The 20,512-nt window shown below is 45.0% G+C and overlaps 1 protein-coding gene across 1 annotated transcript in view; it reads right to left on the reverse strand.

Annotated features, from left to right (window-relative positions):
• The window catches only part of LOC132406135 (F-BAR domain only protein 2-like), a 92,119-nt gene that overhangs the window by 33,685 nt on the left and 37,922 nt on the right, over nt 1–20,512 (reverse strand). Inside the window, exons 2-11 of the mRNA XM_059991381.1 lie at nt 17,307–17,398; nt 16,223–16,297; nt 15,649–15,790; nt 14,338–14,490; nt 11,748–11,852; nt 10,038–10,136; nt 7,936–8,032; nt 7,649–7,693; nt 6,961–7,033; nt 4,567–4,591 (exon numbers count right to left, since the gene is read on the reverse strand). Of these exons, the coding sequence (XP_059847364.1) occupies nt 4,567–4,591; nt 6,961–7,033; nt 7,649–7,693; nt 7,936–8,032; nt 10,038–10,136; nt 11,748–11,852; nt 14,338–14,490; nt 15,649–15,790; nt 16,223–16,297; nt 17,307–17,398 (906 nt within the window). The remainder of the gene's footprint in view (nt 1–4,566; nt 4,592–6,960; nt 7,034–7,648; nt 7,694–7,935; nt 8,033–10,037; nt 10,137–11,747; nt 11,853–14,337; nt 14,491–15,648; nt 15,791–16,222; nt 16,298–17,306; nt 17,399–20,512) is intronic.

Here is a 20,512-nt window from a genome sequence, read left to right on the forward strand (position 1 = left end):
TTATCAAAAATGTTAGACCCGGTATCCCGGGGATGGCCGACGTGCATACAAGCTGTAGCGGCAGCAGCCGTACTAGTAGAAGCAGCACGGAAATTAACCTTTGGGGGAAGAATGACGGTGTATACCCCGCACTCCGTTAGCACCCTCTTAGCCCAAAAAGCTCAGCGGTGGTTGACGGACTCTTGCATACTGAAATACGAAACCATTCTGATGGTCGGGGATGATTTAAGCTTTGAAAAGAACAATAGTTGTAACCCGGCACAGTTCTTATACGGGGAATCAACAGGGGAGGAAACCGAGCATAACTGCGTGGAGCTAACAGACCTTCAGACAAAAAGTAGGGAAGATCTACAAGAAGTTCCCCTAATTGAAGGCGAGGAACTATATATCGACGGCTCCTCCAGATGCATCAATGGGGTACGACACAGTGGATATGCTATTATAAACGGGAGGACTAGGGAGACGGTGGAGTCCGGCCGGCTCCTGGGTAATTGGTCAGCCCAGTCTTGTGAACTATATGCCTTGCAGAGGGGACTGCAACTGTTAAGAAACAAAATAGGCACTATATACACCGATTCTAAGTATGCCTATGGAGTGGTACACACCTTCGGAAAGATTTGGAAAGAACGGGGGTTGATAACAGCCAGGGGAAGGGAATTAGCTCACGAACAAATGATAAGCATGACTCTGGAAGCCCTAACATTACCTCAAGAAATTGCAGTGGTTCACGTTCCAGGACATCAACGAGGAACAGCCCCAGAAGCAATAGGAAACCGGCTCGCAGATGAAGAAGCCAAACGGGCAGCAATGGAAAAAACGGTCCGACTTCTAACCCTGATACCAATAAGGGAAGGGCTTAACAAACTACCAGTCTTCACCCAAGTAGAAATAGACGCTATGAGCCAGCTGGGAGCCTGACAAACATCAGAAGGCGAGTGGAAGACCCCGACGGACGGCAAGTACTGAATAAGGAAGTAACTCGTCATATACTGCAACAACTACACCAACAAAGCCATTGGGGAATGCAAGCTATGTGCGACACTATCCTAAGGGACTATGTTTGTAAAGGGATATTCACACTAGCTCAACAGGAGGTGTGGGGCTGTTACACCTGCCAAAAGGTAAACAAGAAAATGATGCGTGCCACCCATAAGGAGGGACAAACGCTAGCCGTCCGACCGTTCCATCGGATCCAAATAGACTTTACGGAACTACCACAAGTTCAGAGATGGAAGTACCTGTTAGTAATTGTGGATCACTTCACTCGGTGGGTGGAAGCATTCCCAACCACTAAAGCGGACGCCCCTACAGTGGCACGGATCCTATTAGAAAATATAGTCCCGAGATATGGAATAATGGGGTCTATTGATTCAGATAGGGGAACACACTTTGCCTCAAAAACACACCAGCTAATCTGTGACGCCTTAGGAATCCAGTGGAAGCTGCACACCCCCTGGCACCCTCAGAGCTCAGGAAGAGTTGAGAGGATGAACAGTACTTTGAAGACGCAATTGACAAAACTAATGATGGAAACCAAGCTACCCTGGACCAAGTGTCTACCCCTGGCCCTACTAAGAATCCGCACGGCTCCTCGAAAAGATATAGGAGTATCCCCTTATGAAATGTTGTTTGGCCTTCCATATTGGAACAAGGTGGAGGGCTATCCTTCCCTGCAAGGGGGAGATGTCTTTGTAAGGGACTATTTACAGGCACTGTCTCGTTCTTTTGCAGAATTGCGCAGGAAGGGGTTACTCGCACAAACCCCACCTCTGGACTTCGCACTCCACCGAACTCAGCCCGGTGACTGGGTCCTGATTAAGACCTGGAAGCCAGAGAAGTTACAGCCGCAGTGGGAAGGCCCATTCCAGGTGCTACTGACCACCGAAGCCGCAGTAAGGACAAAAGAAAAAGGGTGGACCCACGCCGCGAGAATCAAGGGACCCGTAAAGCCCGAAGAAGGTGCAGAATGGACTTGCGTCCAGGGAGAAGACCCGATGGTGCTAAAGGTCAAAAGACGGACAGAATGAACTTTGGGACTGTAATGTATATACTGCTATTGTTGAGAAGCGCTGAAGGGGGATGTGATAAGTGCAGGACGACGGTAAGGGTGGGCATGACGGTTTTTCCAGGGTCCTTTGTATCACACTCGCATGTAAACGAGAAATGTTATGACTACAACAAAAAGGAGGAGTATGTGGAAAGTTTAATCTAACCAACTGCTGCTTAAAGATAGATGACAACGGAAAGGTGGTTCAAAAAATATCAGATAAAATAAGGAAACTGGCCCACGTGCCGGTACAGACCTGGAAGCCGCTGGGGTATTGGGACTGGCTGGACGGATGGTTGAAAGGAGGCTGGTGGCGAACCTCTTTAGGGGTTATAGGAGGGGGATTGATGGTCCTCCTTCTGCTACCATGTCTGATCCCCTGCTTGCGGGAGCTAGTAGCTCGGGTAGCAAGACAAGTCATGCAACCAGGGGCCCCAGCTGATCCTGTTCAGGTACTCCTACAAAGGGAAATAGAGCTAGAGGAAGAAGCCTATGTAAACCCGTGGCAAAAGCCCAACTGATAGCACATTCTAAAAAGAAAAAGGGTGGATTGAGAGAAATGATTAAATTAAAGACGGTACTTAAGGAGTCCATTTAGAATGTGCTGACACAGAAAGAACGTGCAAAGCAACTTGCAGGGCAACGTATAAACCAATTTGCAAAATCAGGATGAAACAATAGCTTGCTGATTAAAGAAGCGATACGGGTAACGGGAAGACATGCTTAACGGTTGAACAATAACGGTGTTAATGCGCTGAGGCTGATAAGTGGGCCAAAGGGTAATCACATTTGTAATTTTGTAATGAGATTAAGGAAGAATGTCTGCACCTCACATGGGTGCAACTCACAAAGTCGTAAACAAGTAGGGTATAAAAAACTGTGCAAAGTGTAATTCGGCACTCAATCTAGCAGGAGCTGGTTGGGTCCGACTCTGCAGACTCGAAAAATAAAGTTTATCGTTCTGCAAATTGCTGAGACTCAGTGTGTTTCTGACAATATCTGATGGATAGGGGAATCAAGGGATTTGGGAACAAGGCAGGGACTGGGTATTGATAGTGAATGATCAGCCATGATCTCAGAATGGCGGTGCAGACTCGAGGGGCCGAATGGTCTACTTCTGCACCTATTGTCTATTGAAGGGGGGCCAAGCAGAACCCGGAAGGCTTGTGGAGCATGGAAGACGGTTTGTTGGTAGCGCCCACCCCTCTACTGACGATTCTGACTTCAGAAGCGCATGGGATTGACCATTGTGCAAGGGGGGAAGTGATAAAGAAAATAAAGGATGGTTTTTGGTCACCTTATTTACAGGCTTCAGTGGACTTTGTCTTGTCACAGTGCGAGGTATGCGCACAGAATGCAGGGTTCGGACATCAGTTATTTGACTGGTTAGAAAGTAGACTCGGAGGATGGGGAGCATGGCTGACTAAAATGGCAATAACTATCACTATTGTATTATTGAGCTGTGTGCTTGTGCTGTGCTGTTTTCTTCCTTGTCTCAAGTCTCTTGTAGTGCGTGCTGCAACCAAACAATTTCCGATGCTGGTGGCAATTACTGAAGCAAGCTTAGTGGAGAAAGAAACACTGAAAATGTATCAGCCTACAACACCTGCAGGATGAACAAGAGCAAAACAACAGTGTGGGAGTAGATTGTAAGGGCTTCTGAGTTTTTTTCCCCGTCTCAGGTACAAAGGGACAGGTTTTTGGCTCAGCGGCCCAAGGTGTAACAGGAAGAGAATACTTTGTGGTCTTGGTGCAGAAAGTTATAGTTTAACCTGAGATTTGGGAATAAGTGCTTGAGTTTATTGGGGCTTTTGTGCACGGACTCTTTGTCTCCTTTCTCTGTTTAAAGGGGGGATATATTGGAGTATAAAAGTTGCATTGTTTGCTGTGTAACAAAAACTATGTAGTCAGCTTTGAGTTTGCTATTTGCTATGCACGTATCCAATTTAGTAGGAGAATGGAATCTTAAGAATGTAGAAGAAAATGGGGTGTTAATGAGAGGCTAGCTAAGAGATGTAGATTATAATCGTGTGTTAATGAGAAGTAGCTAAAAGATGTAGATTAGAACAGGATTAAGTCAATGGGTAGAAACAATAGTGGTGGATGTACTTGTGATACGCAACTGTAGACCTATTGGATATGCTAATGCAACTAAACCAGGAGATTGCTATAAAAAAATACTATCTACAAGGATTGGTGGGCATTTGGTGACTAGCTCAATGACTGTCTCAGCTTTGATTTGCAAAGTAAAGTTTAATACTTCTTGATGAATCTTCTGCGTCCCCTGGTCGTTTGTGGGGCACGAGAAACCACAACAGATGAAGCATGGGGCACAGTGCGTGCAGCTGATACACTCAATCCAACACTCAGTGAGTGTTAAGCCAGGATGGACATTGCTAGCCCAAAGGTTAATATAATGAGCCAATTGCAATGCAGTTTTTATTTTACAACCAAAATTGCATAAGAAACTGAGCAAAAATCACCAGCAGAGAGTGGGTTAACAGAGAGTGTCTACTCACAATAGAGTCAGCGTCGGGAGAGCCCCTGCAACAGGAGGAAAGACCAGGGTTACTGATGGAAATCAACACAGGCAGATCACAGTCAAACCCACTATTCCCCCTCCCATTGCACAAGCATTCCGTAAAAAGTATTTGTTGCATGCTGGGTAAAAAGTTACAGCCATTAAGAGCCCAGAGGCATTCTGGGTAGAAGGCCAAATTGGAGACTGACTTTAAAATGCTGAAAGAATGACTTTTAATATAAACACAGGAGAATCTGCAGATGATAGAAATCCAGAGCAAAACACCACTAAATACTGGAGGAACTCAGCAGGTCTGGCAGCATCTACGGAAATTAATTGACAGTTGACATTTTAGGCCAAGACCCTTCATACATGTGTGTTGATTGTGAATATACTTATTTTACTCAGGCATTGACAAATGTCAGCCCAGCTACCAAAAGCAGCACAATTGTACACGATGAGACTATTGACAAAGGAAATGCAGGTCTGGTCAGATATAATTTTATTTATTCGCTTTCTAGGGAGCATCAGGCAGGCCAGCATTTATTACCCATTGTAAATGCCCTTGATGAAAATGGTGAGAGACAACCTTGAACAACTGCAGACCTTCTGGTGAAATGTAATTGTAAAGGAAGCACCACAGTGCCTCTACTTCCCCAGGAATCCATGGAGGGTCAACAAGTCACCAAAAACCCTGGCAAGCGTCTATAGACGTGCGGTGGAAAGTGTGCTGACTGGCTGCATTACGGCCTGGTACGGGAACACCAATGCCTTTGAGTGGAAAATCCTACAAAAGGTTGTGGATTCGGCGCAGTACGTTACGGGTAAAGCCCTCCCAACCGTTGAGCACATCTACATGAAATATTGCTGTAGAAAAGCATTATCCATCCTCAAAGATCCTCACCACCCGGTCCATGCTCTTTCCTTGCTTCTGCCATCAGGTAGAGGGTACAGGAGCCTCAGGACTCGCACCGCCAGGTATAAAGTGCGATAACTACTCTCATTCTATGTCTGGTGTTCCCACAACTGATGGTCTCACTTTAAGGAATCTCTTTCAGTTTTTCCATGCTCTTGTTATTTATTGCCATTTATTAATATTTGCATTTGCAGTTTGTTGTTCTATAGTTACTGTTCTATAGGTTTGCTGAGTATGCCCACAGGAAAAAGATGTTGTATGGAGTGACATGTATGTACCCTGATAATAAATTTTACTTTGAGCTTTGGGTTCCCACAGTGATTTTGCAGAGAGGATTCTGGGATTTAGACTTATTGACAATGAAGGGCAAAATTCCAAATCAAGATGGTACATAACTTGGAGGGAAGCTGCAGGTGGTGGTACCCACCCCCACCATCAAGTACCTAAGTACCTGTTACACTCCTTGTGTCGGTCCTGGAGGGTACGGGTTTGGGAGGTGCTGTCAGAGCAGCTTTGGTGAGTAACTGATGCATTTTATAGATGCAGCCAATGTGGGGTTTGAAATGTATTTATAGAATCATCAGAGAGAAAAGCATGTTTTTATTCCCCTCCTCTTAGTTGTCTTTATTTTGGACTAAAAGTTTGTACCAGTTGACAGAGTAAATGCTCTTTTGGTGGTGGAAATTAAACACCAATGCTGGACCTTCGGGAGGGATATTAACTCAGCCTGGAGACTAAACCTTTAACAGGTGAAAGGGGGATCAACGCTGACCCTAGCTAACAGTAGATAAAACAGCTTAAAACCCCTTCTCAACATAGCCAACTATAACTCGAGTGCATATTAACTAGTACAGACTATTTAAAACAATTACTCTTGGCCATAATGGTGTCAGGAAAAATCATTGCCACCCAAATCATTATACAATTGTTGCACAAATCTTCCCCTCCTCTCCAGTCTCCCCAACTGCAACCACTCAGCCCACCCCAACTGTTTCCACATCTCAGCCGCTCATCTCCCCCTTGCCTAATTGCAGCCTTGGCTAACACACAGCCTCTGATCTGGACCCGATGGATCGCCATTGGCTTTAAAGAGGGACTCTCCATTGGGCAAGTCTGGAACGAGGAGAGGTGCTGGGGATGAGGGGGTGGAGGTAGGAAGAGGGGGGGGAAATGACCTCAAAGTTAAAAGCACGGCACTCAAAGCATTTCAAAGAGCTGGGGCTCTTCTTCCCGAGAAGCTGCGGGTGCTGATGCTTTGAAGACGTTTTTGTTTGGGCTCGGGAGGAAACTGAGCACAAGGCAGGGGAAATGCATTGAGCTCGGGGTAAAACGTGGGAGCGGATGGAATGTGGGGGCAGGTACAAGACAAAGAGAATCTCAGGTGGACGTGGAAAGGGTTGGAACTGGCTGCATCACCTTGCCACACGCTGGAGTGTTTTTGGGAGGCGGCTAGAATGGGACCAAAGAACCACTCACGTGGAGTCCGTGTCCTTCTCCCTCTTGCTGAGGCCTGGGATCACAAATGATTTCCTTTTGGTTTTCTTTGACGCTGTGTCGAGAGAGGAAAAGAAAAGGCAATATTCTCTGTAACCAGTAACTGAAGTGAACAAACCCCTTCACTACATGCTCTGGAAGACAGGGTACTAACCACCGCAGCTAACTCACGCTTCGGTCAAGTGATCTCACCAGTAAATTTGGTCCCCAGACCGGGACAGTCTTTAGGATGCCCCGTCCAGCTGATTCCAGTTGGGTGGTGGGACAGTTTTTAACAAACAACCTTTCAAACCTGGGAATAGGGAGCAGGAGGAAGGGGTAAGCAGAATTCCTACACCAGCCACTGCATGGGTGTTACCTCGTGGAGTGCATGTCTGTGAGAAAGAGGGCCACCAGAAACATGAGAGGGGGAGAAAAAAAACACAGAAGGGTAAAGCGTGGGGGTGGGTGAACCTCAACTATAATTGTGCCTTGAAATGTTATTCTCAGAGCAGGGAGAGTGGGTGCTTTCAGGATGGGTACGGATCGTGGAAGGGAGATCGCTCGTGGCAATCTCTTTGAGCTGACCTCACATTACCTACTGCAGACCAATAGGTTGCTTACTTCCTGGTGCTAATGTGCTGGTGGTTTTGTGCACCAAGGAATAGCAACACAATGAGAGGCAACTCACCTTCCAGCACCACTTCTGGGTTACACTCCTCAAACTCAACGGGCCCTGGAACAGGGAGCAGAGGTAGATCTTAGACTGAAGAGCAACTCTCGCTGCAACAGAACCACACTAAAAAGTAGCATTTCTACCCTTCACAACAATCCCTCTACCTCCTGCCCAGAGGAAACAGCCCACTAGCCATCTCCTGTCCACCACAATCAATACAACATCGTCAGCTTCCTTTGGGTAGTCCCCCCGCCCCCCACAAAACACTCACCACCCCAGGCAGAGGACCAAGCACTCATTACCTGGCTTCTCCTTGCCAGTGCCTTTGGTCAGGGAATATTTCTGGATCAGGTCCTGCACTCCGATATTCTCTGCATTCTGTTTGAACTCTTCATGGACCTGAACAAGGAAGTAGAGGCGGTAGAGTGAACAGCATTCACCTCAGCAGCTTTCCAAAGTTTCTCCAGTGGCTCCAGAGCTGTGACCTCTTCCACCAGAAGGACAATGCAGCGGGCAGGGACGTCAACAGTTCCACACCCACCTCTAACTCAAGCACCATCTCTGTTTGGAAACACTGGCACTCTTTCAGGTCCATGTCCTTGAATTATCAACTCAATAGCCATGAGGACTGCAGCAGTTTGATAAGACAGCAACCTTTTCTTGTGCGCTGCATCGGATCCAGAGTAGCAACTATTGCATTCTGCTTATGTACCGGAAACGACATTTAACACTTGCACAAGGGGAAATATGGGTGGGCAATTATCACTGGACTTGCCAGCGAAGCTCACACCCTGAAAATGAGAGAAAAATAAAACCCTAACCGTGTAACAGACTCTGAATGCCCTCCTGTTGTTGGTTGGCTCCATACCCAAATTTAACACTTTCCTCTTCAATGCTTGGAGCAGGATGTCAAATGATGGGGAACCCTGGCCAAAAGCATATTCTTACAATGTGATACAGCAGGATAGTCAACCGTCAGAGCTTTACCTTGGTCACCCTCTGGACACTTGGAACCCAACATGAAACTGGAATCCTAGACACCTAGAACAACAAACCAAGCTCAACCTATGATGGGATTCATGTTAACTCTCCACAGATACAATCAGTGACACACTGAAGGCAGAGAAGGACACCAGGGCAGCAAGCCCAGTAAAACCAACTCACAAAACCTATTTGAAAAACCCAGGTCAAGTAGAGCAAGCCCTGTCAATGGATCAACACAAGATTCTCAATAGTTGAGGCTCTTCTCTCAACCATCCTACTCAAGCTTCCTCACAAATATTTTGATTGATCTCCATCTCTGCATCAAATTGGGTGTGAAGGCCGCTTGCTTTTAGCTTTTATCTGGCTTAAGGGCTATTCCTCCAAACGGCAAAGATTCCTCCCAATTCTCTTCATTAAATATTACAATCAACTTTCCTCTTCCTATGTTGTATTTTATTCACCAACATGCATTTAAATTATACATAATATAAACTTGAGTGCATCAGGAGCATAGCAGCTATTGGCCGTGTAATTGAAAATGAGGAACTGGAAACCATTCAACTCTCAAGGCTTATTCCATCATCCAATTAGATCAGGGACGATCTACACCTCATCTTCAAACAAGTCCCTAACAAATTGACAGCAGGATAAATATTTAAAACTTTTCATTTGAGCTCCAGTTTTAGCATCAACTTTGGGATGAGTTTTAACATTTCCATCATCCTTTGTGTGAAAAAGTGCTTCCCAACATCACCTCTGCATGGTCTAGCTAATTAAGGATCCAGGCTTCTCCTACTGAATGGATGTGCAATAGATAGTGGTGGTGACAGGATTAACCACAACCTCTACAAATAAATATAGTGATGGAAATTGTCCCTTTGTCCATCCTATTGATTTTTTTTTATTTGATCCAATTAAATAAAATGGAGAGGGGTAGAGATAGGGAAATGCAAGCAAGCTTTTTGCTCTGAGGTTCGGTGGGACTATAACCAGAGGTCATGGGTTGAGGGTGAAAGGTAAAATGTTTAAGGGGAACATGAGGGGAAACTTCTTCACTCACAAGGTTGTGAGAGTGTGGAACAAGCTGCCAGCATAAGTGCTGCATGCAAGTTTGATTTTAACATTTAAGAGAAGTTTGGATACATACATGGATGGGAGGGGTTTGGAGGGCTATGGTTTCGGTGCAGGTCAATAGGAGCAGGTGGTTTAAATGATTCAGCATGGATTAGATGGGCTGAAGGGCCTGTTTCTATTCTGTACTTTTCTTTGACTTTATAACTCTATCACCCTTAAATTATTTGCATTCAGGGAATTACTAAATTGGTCTAGGTAACATCTCCTCATGACTTAACTTTTTCAGTTCCTTTATCATTTTTCACACTTTCAAAGGTCAGAGTGAATGAAAGAACTCTCTGCTCACCTGACCGAGTTGCACATGTGTGTCTTCAATGGAGTTGGAGTAGGATTTGATCAGCACCTTCATGTGTCTCAGGTGATTCTCCTCAATTCGCTGGAACTTCTGCCAAATTAGCAGTTTGAAACATCAGGGATAAAATAGTTGACAAGTTTCCCAAGTGTCAGACCCAACCCTAGTGAGAGTCTGCCCCTCATTAACTATGTTCTATGTTCAATTAAGATGGAGGGTTATATGGGAGGCAGGGTTTAAAGGTCGGCACAACATTGTGGGCTGAATGGCCTGTACTGTGCTGTATTGTTCTATGTTCCATTAACCCTTTGATATCCAAATCTTTGCATGGTGACCAGCAAGGTGCACATTCACCAAACACTCCCCCTGAAATCTGCACCTATTTCACTTCACATCCTCCCCGAGCAGTTTCTAAATTTTGCACATACAATATTACGGGCCTCTGTGTGAGCAGCTAAATTCCTCTGAGAAATGCCATGGCACTGCTCTTCCGGATATTTTTCATTTTCAATCCAGTCTCGTTTGGTTACATAATGTGAATCCATTGCTGGGGGCAGGACCCGAGAACAGTGCAAGTCCTTGTACTGTGCATTGCTAGTACAAACAGATCTTCCTCCTCACTCACAGACCTATTATTTAGTGAATGTTCTCTGAACTCAGCTAGGCACCGACGCAGGAATTGTGTTACAGACTCTCATTAATTCAAGGATGCTATGTGTGATAGTCTGAGATGCACAAACTCTTTCATCAAGAAGGAAAACAGATGATGGAGACTCCACAGTTTACAGAAACACCTCCAAATTCTGCTCTAGTGCCAAATGAGGTTCAGTGAGAAGCACTCTCTTCTCAGAGTCAGACATTCTGGGATCAAATCCCGTTCTTGAAGATGGAAGAAGCCAAGACTGATACTCGCAATGCTGCACTGAGGGGGGGACAGCAGATGAAGAGAATGAGGAATTAGTCGGAGGTTTTATTGCTTCCCTAACCAATCGTCAACGCTCTCTTGGCCGCTACTCCAAAGAGAAGCAAGGGAGACCTCCTGTGCCTGGCCAACATCATAAAAGCAGATTATCTGGTCATTATCTTATCACTGTTTGTGAGAGGCTCAGTGCACCATCTGGCCATTCCATTTCCTATTTACAAGAGTGAACTTATAGTAAAACTCCAAACATCCGGCATCTGATAAGTGTTGACATTCCTGGATATGAGCCAGGGTCAAGGGAATAAATCGGGTATGTGGCCAGGGCTGCTTGTCCACAGAACTCTGGGGGTGAGATCGGGGTCCAGAACACCGGGTTTCAGGAACACAGGCAAGTTTACGGCTTGGGTTGGGGTCTGGAATGCCTGATAGTTCCCGCTTGATTTAAACCCGTGGGTTCACTGGAAAACACATTTTGTTACTCTGTAACATGTTAATAAATAAAAAGTGGAAGTGTGTCTGGCAATGTAAAACATCAAGTGTTCTGAAAAATCTGACTTTCCAGCATTAGCAGTGCCCCAGGGACAATGGGAATTTGCCTGTGTTTCTGAAGTTGCTCATCAATCTTTGGGTATTCGGGACATCCTGAGACCAAAGGCACAGTGGAAATGCAAGTTACTGTTCCATTTTCTCTCCACCCGAAATCTAGTCTGCACACCCGTTTCCTCCCTCACAGGCTCAAAGGCAAATCTATCAGGCAGTTCCAGTAGCATGTAAGCTCAAACCTGGGCAGCCTCCGCCATCTTCTGCTGATAATCAGATCTTGCACAGTGATATTTCTCAATGCTGGCCTTGTAGGACGTTGCAGCTTTCTTGGATTTGAGTTCTGCCTGTGGGAAGGAGTCAAGTTCTGTCATAAGTACTGTGCACACCCTTAAAGCATTCAGGTAGTAGGTAAAACAACCCAGGGTCACAAAAGAAATTAAAGATGGTTTTAAATTTAAGAAAAAGCTTCATACACTTGACAGAAGAAGCCTGGATTTTGGGAACATTTTAGAATTTAGCGAAAGATGACTGAAAAATTTGACAAAGGAAAGGGAATGTTAAAGTAAATTAATGAGAACAGGAAAAAAATACAATCTATGGATACTGTATATAAAAAGCAAAGGCTAGTGTGAGCAAGTGTGACTGCTTAAAAGATGGACAGGTGCATTTATCACGGGAATGTTAAAGTAAATTAGTGAGAGTGGAAAAAAAGAATATAATCTATGGAAAGGCTAGCGTGAGCAAATGTGGATTCTTAAAAGATGGAACAGGCGCATTTATCATAAGGAATCAGGAAATGGCAAAGGAATTAAATAATACTTCATGTCCATCTTTACTGAAGAAATATAAAAACAACCAAGAATAAAGGAACAAAGAAGAAATAAAAATAGTTGTCAAAAAAAGAGTTAAAGTGCCTATTAACTCTGCAATGATCTACATCTCAGAGCTCTGAAAGAAGCGGCTTCAGAGACAGCGGATCTCTGGTTATGACCCTCTAAATTACCATTGATTTAGGAAGTAGCAAAGTTGGCTTTACTGAAAGAAAGAGGAAAGGGAGAAAATGGGACCTTTGATCAGCAATTGTGAAAATTCTGGAATCTATAAAGGATTTGAGATCAAGACATTTAGAAAATTTATAGGTGGGACAAAGTCACTATGGGTTTAGGAAAGGGAAAAAGTCTTTGTTTAACTATTGGAGTTCTTAATGAATGTATTGAGCAGAGTGGGTAAGCGGGAAATCAGCAAGTATGGTGTATTTTATTTTTCTGAGGCTGATGAACAAGGTGAAAGTAGAATAAATTTTGAGTAATATACTATATTAATGTGGACTACAAGCAGGTTTAACAATTAGGGGAGAAAAGCAGCAATGTAGCCTCAGGTTGTCAGGCTGTGACTAGTGGAATACTGAATATGTGGACCCAGGTCTCAAAAGAAGTTAAAGGTAGTCTTAATTTTAAGAAAAAGTCTTATACAGTTTAACAGAAGAAGTGGGAGCATTTTGGAATTTAGCAAAAGATGACTGTAATAGCATCGGTTAGCATGACACTCTTACAGCTTGGGGTGTTCAAACTTCAGAGTTCAATTCCAGAGGTCTACACCTGGTGTATCGTGCACAGTTCGTATTCCTTAAAAAAGGGCAAGAGGATATGTGTACTGAGGAGGGAACACAATGGAGGGCCACTAAGCTTAATCCAGGGATGAAAGGTCTACCCTGTGTGTCAGAGATCAAGTAGGCCTCTAATCTTACTAGCTTAGAAGAATGTGAAGCGACGTCATTGAAACGAACAAAACAGACGGCTCAGAGGAACAGACAAGGGAAGGACGATCCTTCCCCAACACCCCCACCCCCAGCCGAGGAGACAAACATCAGGGTTCTCAGATTGGGCACCACGGTAGCATCATGGTTAACACAACGCTATTAAAGCTGGGAGCAGAGTTCGGAGTTCAAGTCTGGCATCCTCTGTAAGGAAGCTTGTATGTTCCTTCCTGTGTGTGTGTGGGTTTCTTCTGGGTGCTCTGATCATCTCCCAGAGTCTGAAGGCGTACTGGTTAATAGGCTAACTGTTCACTGTAAATTGTCCAGTGATTAGGCCAGGGTTAGTTTGATAGGCTGCTGGGCAGCGTGACTCGTTGGGCCGGCAGGGCCTGTTTGCACTGTGTCTCCACTTGGCGGGGGGGGGGGGGGGGTGAATCTTTGGAAACTTCTACCCTGGAAGGCTCGGTTACTCATCTAATTTGAAACAGATCGATAGATTTTGCGAATATTATACAGATTAACGGATATGGGGTTAGCGCAGCTCATCAACTATTTTGCATGGCAGAGCAGAATGATCCGATTTCTTACAATCCACATTCTTACCACGACATGGAGAGACTGGATCGGGACGGGGGGGCGGGGAGGCTGCGATAAGGGCAGACTCGGAGAAGCCATGCCCTTGGTGCCAAAGGAATCAGCTGATTGTTCAGTGCAGATGTCCTCTCGCCCTTATCTTTAGATCTTTAAGTGGATATATTGACTGATTGGCTGATGTTGACTTAAAAATGAGCCATGTTGCCACTGTTTATATACAGAACATGGTTTATAAAACTCTCAATACTGTACAGCTCAAGGCATCTCCTCAGACCCAGGATTAACTCAGTGACGTCCTCACAATCAGTCAATCTGTCAAGCCAATATTGCCATGTGACATAAGCCATACAAACAATTCTAACCCAGACACAGATCCATAATGTTAATTGGTAATTAACCCATTCAGCACCCTGCTCCTGCCTACCCTCCTTTCCCATTAAAAGCAAAACTGAGAAATTCTGGGCCTCAGCATCGGTCACCTTATCAATTTCCTTCTGAGACGCTTTGTCCTTTTTCAGCCGGTCCCATTCCAGCCACTTGCTGTGATAATTGTCCTTGCATTTCTGTAGGAGCTGGACACTGGACTGAACGTTCTGGACTGCTTCCAGTGTGCCCGACACCTCCTCCTTTGTCTGGGAGAAAAGAGGGACATGGCTCACAATATATCTAATCTTTTCATAACACTCAAAATGCCAGTGTCTAATATTGATGATTGGGATGCTCGTAAAATAAAGAGCTGGTCACAAAAATCAAATCCTCACACCCAACCCGAAAGCAAATGGAAAGGACGATTCAAGGGCACAAGTGATAGCTCTGCTTCCTCACTGCACCAATGCACCAGCTTTGATCCCGACAGCCGGCGCCGTCTCTGTGGGATTTTGCTTGTTCACCCCTGATGCTGCACCTTTCTCCCACAGCGCAAGGAAGAGCATCCGGTTGATTAAATCAGTCATTGTACAATCACTCCGGGTGAGTGGTGGTACCCGATTTGATGGACATGCCAGAGGGAATAGTTCACAAGGGAGTAAGTAAAGGGGGAAATGTTTTTTGTGAGCCAGTACAGACTAAATGGCCAAATGGCCTTTTGTGTGGTAAGGGAATGTGAAGTATAAATGAGAGAATTCAGGAGAGTTTGTTTGGGATGGTGTGTGGAGCAAAGCAAGAGTTAAACCGAACAGAGCGCGGACGCTTCCTCTGTGTTAAGGCTCAGTTGGGGAACTGGTCAACATGATCAGCTGACAGAGACAGTGTGCAGACAAAGTGCAAACACTCAGGCCAAACATGGTCCTTAAAAGCCTTCAAAACTCTTGTACAGCCTTTCTCCTCAAGCATGGGAACCGAGGTCACTGAGCATACCAAGATAAAGATGCAAATGAAGGATTCACAGGCAACTCCTACTCTTGATCTGTTATTTTATCAGTTCTCAAGTATTATTGGCCTTTAGCATGTGGATTTAATTGGCTATTAACTCCTGGAATGTGTATTGTGATTGGTACTTAAATATGCAAATGACAGAATTTAGAAGTGCTTGAAGGTTCTATTGGATCAATATTTACACACAACAAATCAATTTCTGTATTAAAATAGCATGTCTTTGTTCAGACCTGAGAGCAGTGCGGTGATAGGGGCTGGGCTGTTCTTGTGCACAAGTAACAAAGTGTGATTGAGGAACAAGGGCAGAGTTCAGCCCATCGGCGACGGCAGGTGAGTGTGGAAGGGTCCAGAGAGTGGGGTGAAAGAGAGAAATTGGGGATGACAGTGATGGGAAGAAAGCCAATGCTCTGGCCTACCTTCCTGTGCACTTTGACCTGCTCCTCGTTGAATCGATTCATCTCTTTAATCAAATCGTGGAGTTTCCTCGCCAGCTCCAGGTGGCACAGCGCTAACTTGTCGACTGAAATCCGAAACACCTCCCACATCGGAGCAAAAGTCCTGGAAAAATCTGCAGAATTACTATCTCAACTGCACCTGGATGGGCGCAGTCACAGTCCATGTTCTTTGGCTGGGAAGCACCACAAGGCCATAGTGACACCTTCCCACCTGGGATTCAGCATGCACTGACCACACACTGATCCTGACATGGGACCACATGGTGACCAGATCTGGCCACATCCTGACCCAGCCCTCAACACACTGGAGTCATGGGATGTTGGGGGCAGACTAACGACACTAAACTCTTCCAGCTCCTGGTTCCCGGTCAGCCCACAGGCATCTCAAATAGGAGAACTTGTGATGAGGCGCCATGATTAGAACCCAAAAGAGAGAGCCTGAACATACAGGAAATTGGTGCAATTGGCTGCACACCAAAAAGTCTGGTCAGAACCTTGCCTGCTCCTGTGCAGTGGAAGAAGAAGCAGAACTTACCCCAGCATGCTGTTAGTGCTCACCATCTTAGACAATTTGGCCATGGACTTGGAGTAGGATTCCTCAATCAGTGCTCTGCAGGACAAGAGCCACTGGTAAATACCAATAACTTATTTAATTCAAAAAAGCAGGAAGTTTAACTTGTTGTACACCTTACATTTGAAACTCCAGATGAAAAATCCCAAACAGGGATATAGGCACTTTACAACAAACTCGAAGTCCCAAGCTACAATGACTGACTGCCCGATCAGCCCGTGCTTCGCACAACGAGCAGCTCAAGGAACAGGCACATTAAGCGCACAGGATGAGACCATTTGACATCTTGAGCCTGTACCACCTTTCAGTGGCATGACTGACCCTGAGGGTCACCCCCACTTGCTCGTCAATCCCTGCAGACCTCGTCCTCTGCCCACCAAGTTGCTTCAGCACGCAGAATAAAGAAAACAGTTGTCTAAGCCTTGAATTCTTAATAACTCAGCATACAATGCTCTCAGAGAAAACTCCAGGGATTCACAATACTCTAATTGAAGAAAGTCTCTTCATCTCCATCCCAAATGCCAAATGTCCCCCCTTGCCAAAAAGGTAGTGTTCCTATTTCTAGACTTTTGCCTGAGGACACAGCCTCTCAACAATTGACCCATTAATCTCTTTCCTAATCATGCATGCCTTAACAAAATTACTCGTTATTTTTCTAAATTCCAGTGTTGTGTGCCAATTCAGCTCAACCTCTTTTCTCCCTGATCCCAGGAGTCAGTGAATCTACACTGCACCTCCAAAGCACATGCATCCTTCCTCAGGTGCACAGACCAAGACTGCTTGCAGTGCACCATGCGGGATTTCATCAAAGCCTGGGACAGTGAAGCAGGAATTCTTTTTATTGTTACACTCTAAACCCCTGAAAACCAACAGACCATTTGGCTTCCTCACTTGCTGTGCCTGTGATATTACTGCCTGCAACTACTAAAGGAACAATCCTAAATCTCCATGTACATCCTCCTAAGCCCCAAGGTCCATAAGAAAGAACTCCCTCTGGGGCCCATAAACTTCACTTACCAAAGTGGCTGGGTGACTAGGACAAACTCACCTTTCCCTTACAAAGTCAGCCAGCTCCTTGACCGAGACCTGTCCATGTTTCATGTTGTGGTAAAGGACGTCAAAACCATTGTTTTTCTCCCCCTGTATCAGGCAAAGCAAAGGCACATTAATATGAACCACAAAACCCGACAAATCCTAGTCAGCCCAATGCAACGTCCATCCAGAGCCCGAACAACATGAATATAGTTGTCGATACTTATGGCGAGAGTCACTCTGTGTACATTGTTTCTTCAGGGAAAAAATGGTCACTTTTAGTCTGATTGAAAATGTTTTCTTTTTATTTTGCAAACTGGTTAAGGGAAGCAGAATCTTTTTAACTTTTGCTTTTTTTATGACTTCCTCAAAATTCTCCAATTCTCAGTGTCTGCCTGATGTGACCGCAAACCTATGGTGAGTGGAAAGAAGAAACAAGCAGACCTGTTGCTTGTGCCTGCTCACCATTCAGTAAGACCACAGCAGATAGAAAGTCATTTTTACTTCCCTGTACCAGCCTCACTGGCATCAGAAAATATATGCCTTAAATACACTCTGCATCTGAGCCTCCACAACCCTCCTGGGTAGAGAATTTCATAGACTTACTATCATTTGGGAGAAGAAATTCCTTCTCATCTCCATTCTTGAATGGCTGACCACTTTGAAACCAACTCTAGACACTCCAGCAAGGAGAAATCTGCATCACTGCACCTATCCTGCGAAGCTCAATGAGTAGCAACACACAAAGTGCTGGAGGAAGTTAACGGGACTAGCAGCATGTATGGAGGGAAATGGACCTTTCTGGTCGAGATCCTTTGTGTGGACCCTTCGTCTTGGAACTGCATAAAAATCTGCAAGTTTCAACAAGATCAATACCCATTAAGGAGGAGGTACAGGAACCTAAAGACCCACACTCAATGTTTTAGGAGCAGTTTCTTCCTCTCCACCATCAGATTCTTCAATGGGCCATGAAAACTACCTCGCTATTTCGCTTTTTTCCTGCTACATTTTTGATATATATTCTTGCTGTAGTTTTTATGTATTGCACTATACTGCTGCCACAAAACTACATATTTTACCACACGTCAGTGATAATAAACCTGATTCCGATTCTTCCAAATTTGAGATTATAGGCCTAGATTGTTTAAACTTTTCCACCCCCAGAAATAATCTGATCAACCTCCATTATCTCTATGATAGCTATCTCCTTGTTTTGGTGCATTGCAGTACTTTGATAAAGATTGCTCCGGCATAGAGTTAATCCAAGCTGACTCTCTGAGCGAACTGGAGATATTATCGTTTGAATGAGATATTAAATCTAATCCTCGACTCTTCTCTCAGGTGGATTTAGAAAACCCCACTGCCCGATTTGGGAAGGGGGGGGGGGACGAAAGGCAGATGAGTTCTTGCTGAAGTTTCTTTGCTTATTTTTATAACTTGGCACATCAAGAACAGATTGTCTGTCGATATCATTCTGATTATGGGGAGCATTGTGCACAATATTACCTATGCTGCAGGAGAGAGAACCTTTAAAATGTAGTTTAGTTTCAATGCACTTTGTGCATTGCAAAGTTCTACAGAAATCAACTTCTGTTTCTAGCAGTACAGTTCCACCAGCCTGTCAAGAACTCAAATCTACCACCTACCCTAGTTTCGGACCTCAGCCTTCCATCTGTTTTTCGTATTCACGTTTTTCTACGGGATTGTTGACAGTCTCTCTCCATAGCGCATATCTAAGTTCAGTCTGATTCCGTCACCTCCAGCACACACACACAGGCCTTGCTCACTGACTGCTTACATTTACCCAGAAAGGACATCAACAATAAGAGCCTTAGAGAAGCAGAAAATCCTATAATCCAGTGAATTAAGGAGGTCGGGGGAAGGAAGGTTTACGTGTGCTCCTGGGCGACTAGAGGGCAGTTACCCCACCACATCCTCTCACACTGACCAAGTGTGGATCGCGTGCAAGCCCAAGAAGTGGAAGTACGAGACCTGCCTACCACGTACAGCCGAGCTCACTCTTGGGGGAGAAAACCATTCCAAAAGGGATCATTCTGCATCTTGGTTCACTCAGCGGCGGGTGAAATGCAGAAGAGTGATGCAAGAAAAGTCAATTCTTTCCAAATTTAAGGATGGGTAGCGTTATCAAAGGATTGGACACTGGGCAGGGAGAAAATCAATACACATTCTCAGATGGGATCCTGGTGCACAGTGGGAAACTGCTGCGGAGACACAGATATTTCTCAGGAAGTCCTTGTTTACTCATTACACTGCCGATGGAGTCTCAGAGCAGGCATTCTCATTTCCCTATTCCAGCCCAATAATCTGAAACTAAGTATGCAGTTCCTCAGTGGATCTTCCTCCTACAGGTAACCCCCATCCTTCAGAGAGCTGTGCACCTGCTCTTCCATCCCAAACCACAGCAGTCTGGTCACTGGCAATCTTACACTTCCTTCGGTGCTCTCAGTTCCCAACAGTTGTTCGGACTCGAGGTCCATGAACCAGTACTCGGAGGTGGAGAGGGTCAGTAACTTTAAATTCCTGGGTGCCACTAGCTCAGAGAACCTGTTCTGGACCCATCATATAAATGTAATTGCAAAGAAAATTCAACAGAAACTCAAATTCCTCAGGAGTCTGAGGAGATTCGGCAAGGCATCAAAAGCCTTTGCAAACTTCTATAGATGTGTGGTGGAAAGCGTACTGTTACGAATGTGCCACAACTCTGAGGGGCCGAAGGGTACAAAGTAGCTCCTCCTTTTTGAGAATCACAAGATCACTATTAATTCAGGTCTGGGACCCAGGAAATGAGAGAGAGACACGCAGAATCCTCAAGGTTTGGAATGTGTCCTGGGCCTCCGAAAGACAAAGCCATGGATAACGGCCATTGTCTCTTGGAGACGGAATTGTGTATTGAGTACTGTACTATTCATTGAAGCTCTCAGGGAATGACCAGAGGGGGCTGGTTGAGGGATTGCATCATTCCAACCTGATTGATATCTGAGACCCCGTGAGTAAGGATAAAAGAGGGTCTGGGGAACAACCCCTTCAGACTCACCAGGAGAAACGCTAGAAATCCCGTGATAGCGTTTAATAGCGACAGCCGGTGGTGACTTGTGTGTGTGTGTCCATCCTTGCCCGGATGACGAGTTTTCCACGGAATGGCTTAGCTAAAGGACCGACTACAAAAACGGAACTCTCGAAGGATCGACATCATAAAAAGGA

Source organism: Hypanus sabinus, chromosome 16 (assembly GCF_030144855.1).
Source record: "Hypanus sabinus isolate sHypSab1 chromosome 16, sHypSab1.hap1, whole genome shotgun sequence".
NCBI classification, from domain to species: Eukaryota; Metazoa; Chordata; class Chondrichthyes; order Myliobatiformes; family Dasyatidae; genus Hypanus; species Hypanus sabinus.